Raw genomic sequence first — 4,777 nt, 5'->3', positions numbered from 1 at the left:
GTTTCTCAATGAATATTAGTAATTATTGTAGAATATATTTCTAGTATTTGTAATAATATGATTTTCAAATTATGAAGATTAAAATAAACATAAATTCACTATGAAAAACAATAAAAATTATACTCAAATAAAATACAAAATATAATCAATAAAATAACACACTTATTTTAATATAAAATAATTATTTAACTAAACTAAAAGAGAGTTTAACTTTTATCATTTATTGAATAATAGAATCAAATAAATCAAAGACGTATTGTTTTGATATTATCTTATAAACATATACAATTAAATAATACTTTAAGAAATAAGAAAATAACATGTTTATATGTAAAATAACATTAATATTAATTTAATTCATTGTATTAAATTATTGGTTTCATCAGTTTGAATTTAAATCAAGTAATGTTAAATAATAATAACAAATAAATAATAAATAAGAATATAATATCATTATATGAATTATCAATAAAATATTTATTATTTTAGAGAATAATACATTTTATTCAATAATATATTTTTATTATTTAGAGGATATACTTCAACTTCATTTTAAAAATATTTATTTTAAAAAAGTAGTTAATTAAGTATTAATAGAAATATCTTCTATTGTTCCTTGCTCAGGGGAGATTAAATAATCCCATCCCTGAGCTTTAAATGTATTTGTTCTTCAACTTTTGGCTTATCCTTTGCTTCTAGTTGTTGAATTGTGAGAATTTTCTTTTCTCATTTTTGATGTGGAATAGAGTATTTTAAACATCCCTTATTTAAATATTCATTATTTAATTTCTTTTTAATTTTGATGGGTTTAAATTTCTTCTTCTTTATTTTCTTATTTTAAGGAGAGTATATAATTACCACTGTATTGCTTTGGGCTAATATTCTTTTAGTCTCATCCACTTGACCCTTTTCCTTTGATAATCTTTCTTATATTATCAATTATACTTGTATTCTAACAAGTAATAATAACATCTTTATAAATACCCATTCGTTTATTGTCAATGATGTTCTGTCATTGTACATAATAAACACTGTTATTCTTGTAGTATTGATTAAGATGTTTGTCTAACCAAATGCAACGTCATAACCAGTCCATAATTGGGGGAATCAAAGGATGGAAATATTTTAGGGTTCTGTGTGGTGTCTTTGACGTGCTACCTTCGAATCTTTGAAAATATTTATTTTAACAAAAATAAATAAATAATATGAGAATTAAAAAAAAATGTAACCTATTACAGATTATAATAATCTATACTTACACATCTTTATCAATTTATTAGATAAAAAGATATAATATCATACTTTAATTATCTGAGAATACACTATTCTTTAAAGTATAATAAATGTTGTTGAATATAAGATATAATAATACACTATCAATTAAAAAAGTAAGATTTTACTATATTGATAATTTTTTTTTGAAGTATATTAAATTTCGAATTAATAACTAAAAAAAGAAACGAAATAACATTAGAAAAAGAATTATGTAATCTTATCTCTTATAAAATTATAGAATGTTAAATTGATTTTAGTTCAAAAGAATAAAAAATAAATAATTATAAATATTTTTAGTTTTATATAGAAAGTTTTTATTATAAAATAAATTAAAATAAATAATTCTTTGATTTTTAAGAATACAACAAAAAATTAAAATACTATAGATAAAATTAGATTTAATTTTTTTTTTTAATTCATTATTTTTCATAAGTAAATCATAAATTCTTCATAATCATTCTACTTTGCAAATTTAAAAAAGGTATAAATGAAAGAGGAATTGAAAGTTTCAAAGAAAAAATCAACAAAAAAATCATAAATAAACTATTCTTTTATTCCATATAAAAAGATTAATGATGTTTATTGAAATTGGCTTGACAAAAATAGTTATTTAATATAAAAAGAACTTCAATTTCTATTTAATATATGTCAAAAAGAACAGTTAAAGCTACTAGCCAACAAGCTCTAATGAAAATACAATCGACAAATAAAAGAAGAAAGTATATCTTATCTGGGTGTTATTATCTGATAACTAAAGGATGGTCATTTCTTTTTTCAAAAGAGAAAAGAATAGCAGGAAAGTTAGACCATTTCTTCCCGATTCAAAAAATATGGAATCAAAATGGGGTAATAATGTTTGATGAAAACCTTGAATATGATTTAATTAAAGCAGAAACAGGAGTTGTTCTATTAAATTTTGATAATAAAGGAATTCCTATAAAGAAAACATCAATTGAGGATAAAATAGAAAATAAAAAGAAATTAAATTATAATGAACTTGTTATTATGAATATTCTTAATGAATATTATAATAAATATAAAGATATTGGGTGTAATACTAAATTACTTTACACAAAAAGTTCAAAATATGGCGTTAGCAGCCAACAATATCAAAAACTCCCTTTAGTAAATAAAGATGGTGAAGTTATTGGTGTTTATAAGAATGAAGAAGTTTTAGAAAAAATTGGAACTCCAGTATATAATTTTCTTTGTTCATATTTATTAAAAACAAATACACCTCAATTAAAAGGTCTTTTTGTTGGGAGCAAAGACTGTTATAATGAAATATCTAATAATATTATCATTGATCAAAACACCATTAAATTATCAAAAGAAGAGTTCTTAGAAGATCCAATTTTTGATGAATATCAATTTAATTGTATTAATGACCATATTAGTTCTCAAGTATTAGAACATTGTTCATATTCATATATTGATCTGAATCATTTCAACAATTAAATAAATGTGCTGAAGCTTTACAACAAGAATTGGATATTATTAGCCATAGTGGTTCATCGGAAAATATTCTATCATATAATAATATAGACTCGCATTTTAGTGACAACCAATACACACAGATTGATAATAATGTATCATTAATTAATGTAGATCCAAGGTTGGTGAATTTTGAGAATTCAAATTATAATGAAGCTATGCCACAAAATAATCCAGATTTTGTTGATATTAGTTATTTCACAGCAATGGACTGTGATTCTTCTCAAGCAGATTATCTGTCAGAGACTTCCTTTATAGAACATGGGTTTATTCAAAATATATGCCATTATGAATAAATTCAATTTTTTAAATAATTTTTGGTTGTTTTTATGAAGAAATTCAAATAATATTGAATTTGTTTTAATTTTTTTGAAAGTTAATTAATGGAAAACAAAAGATATTAAATAATATGAACTAACTTATTTATAAAATTCTTCGAATAATAAGAAAAATAAAATCATAGTATAAAAATAATAAATAAACAGAATAACTATTGAACTGATTGATTAACAATGAATATTCTTAATCTTTATTAGTGTAAAATAACAAATAGAATATAAAAGTATAAATCTAACAAACAAGAATATAGAAACAATAATGGAATAACAAATTATATTAATGAACATAAACTAGAAATGATGGTCTTTGATAGAATAAATAAAAGTGATAAAAGAAAATAATATTTACATTAGTCTTTAAATAAATACCATTATTTTTACTGAATAAAGTTTTATTGTTATATCTAATTAAAATAAAATCAATTGATTAATTTTAAATAAATTTTGATAATAATGAAAATAGTAACCAAATCAATTGTAAATGGCTTATAAAAATAATCACTAATAATACTACAATATGAGTGTCTCATAAACACTATTATTGACTATAATAAACAAATCATTAGTGTTAAAACTAACTCATTCTTTCAAATAAAAATAATGAATTAAATAAAATAAAGTTAATATAAAATGAAATTATATTAAATGATGAATAATTAAATAGTAAAATAATTTCTAATTTCTTATTCAAATAATAAATTGAATTATAATAAAAATATTGATTCTGGTTCATTTTATTTAATTATGAAATATTTTTGTTCTGCTATTATTTATGAAAATTACAATCAAATGAAATGATGATTATTGTTAAACTTCTCTTATTTTTTATCATTTGAAAAGTGTTAATAATGAGTATGTATAATAAAAAGTGAAATAATATCAATTATATTGATAAAAATAATATAAAAAATATATGAATCAATAATAATTTAAAATAAAATAAATTTATATTGAAATATATAAAATATTATATCCATTTATCTTTGTATTTGAAATATATTATTAAAACTAAGATAAAAACAAAGAATAAAAATTTAATTATATTTGCTATACTTAGATTATTTATATATAACATTTACTTCATTACTCTTTTTCTTTTCTTTTAATAGATTTAAAAGAGTATTGCAATAAATGTTATGTTATATAACTTCAGTCTAAGTAAAGTAAATCATATCAAATATCTTATTCTTGTTATTTTTCTCTTACATTGACTATGCCTTTTAACCTTGATTCATCAATATTAGAACATCCTGTTTGTTCAAATAGAATTGGAACTGGTGAATTTAGTAAATTATATCCCTTATAATAATCACTTAGTAATATACCACCAATTAAATTCAAATTCTAATAATAATAAGGTATTTGAACACAATTACTCAAATAACAATCAGGCATTTGTTCTATTTGATTAGGATTTTCTTTATCATAATTACTTTCTGAACAATATACTTTAAAATTAGTGAATAGTGGTGTGATAATAATATTAGAATCAATCTCTCTAATAATTCGTCTACACCCCTTTCTTGTTTTACTTTCTTCAATTCTAATTTCTTTAATAAGATATTATTGACTTTTTCCCCTTTTTCATATATTTCTTCTTGCCTTATCCCATTAAATGTAATATCCTTCTCTTTATCATTTACTACTCCTTTTATTTCTATAATAATTCG

General features: G+C 20.3%; 2 protein-coding genes across 2 annotated transcripts in view, besides 14 other annotated features; one reads left to right on the top strand and one right to left on the bottom strand.

Moving 5' to 3' along the window:
- Positions 1–109: 109 nt before the first annotated feature.
- Positions 110–189: a sequence feature (AT_rich).
- Positions 190–264: 75 nt separating this feature from the next.
- Positions 265–375: a sequence feature (AT_rich).
- Positions 376–408: 33 nt separating this feature from the next.
- Positions 409–530: a sequence feature (AT_rich).
- Positions 531–549: 19 nt separating this feature from the next.
- Positions 550–570: a sequence feature (AT_rich).
- Positions 571–1,168: a repeat region.
- Positions 1,169–1,171: 3 nt separating this feature from the next.
- Positions 1,172–1,224: a sequence feature (AT_rich).
- A 316-nt stretch (positions 1,225–1,540) lies between these two features.
- Positions 1,541–1,702: a sequence feature (AT_rich).
- A 218-nt stretch (positions 1,703–1,920) lies between these two features.
- Positions 1,921–3,065, top strand: EDI_203440 (uncharacterized protein; the record flags this gene model as incomplete). The annotated part of the gene is made up of 3 exons (XM_001733560.1): positions 1,921–2,532; positions 2,609–2,612; positions 2,749–3,065. The coding sequence occupies 3 exons, from the start codon at positions 1,921–1,923 to the stop codon at positions 3,063–3,065; spliced, it is 933 nt and encodes a 310-aa protein (XP_001733612.1).
- Positions 2,234–2,316: a sequence feature (AT_rich).
- Positions 3,061–3,088: a sequence feature (AT_rich).
- A 119-nt stretch (positions 3,089–3,207) lies between these two features.
- Positions 3,208–3,251: a sequence feature (AT_rich).
- Positions 3,252–3,497: 246 nt separating this feature from the next.
- Positions 3,498–3,562: a sequence feature (AT_rich).
- A 132-nt stretch (positions 3,563–3,694) lies between these two features.
- Positions 3,695–3,821: a microsatellite.
- A 144-nt stretch (positions 3,822–3,965) lies between these two features.
- Positions 3,966–4,074: a microsatellite.
- Positions 4,075–4,099: 25 nt separating this feature from the next.
- Positions 4,100–4,153: a sequence feature (AT_rich).
- A 354-nt stretch (positions 4,154–4,507) lies between these two features.
- Positions 4,508–4,777, bottom strand: part of EDI_203330 (uncharacterized protein) — a gene marked incomplete at both ends in the record, with an annotated part of 534 nt that continues 264 nt past the window's right edge. Inside the window, one exon of the mRNA XM_001733168.1 lies at positions 4,508–4,777. This exon is cut by the window's right edge and continues 264 nt beyond it. Coding sequence (XP_001733220.1) covers positions 4,508–4,777 — 270 coding nt within the window.

The sequence above is a fragment of the Entamoeba dispar genome, genomic scaffold, assembly GCF_000209125.1.
Source record: "Entamoeba dispar SAW760 scf_1105229457567 genomic scaffold, whole genome shotgun sequence".
NCBI lineage: Eukaryota > Evosea > Mastigamoebida > Endamoebidae > Entamoeba > Entamoeba dispar.
The sequence above is the reverse complement of the archived record's forward strand: the minus strand, read 5'-3'. Positions and strand labels throughout refer to the sequence as shown.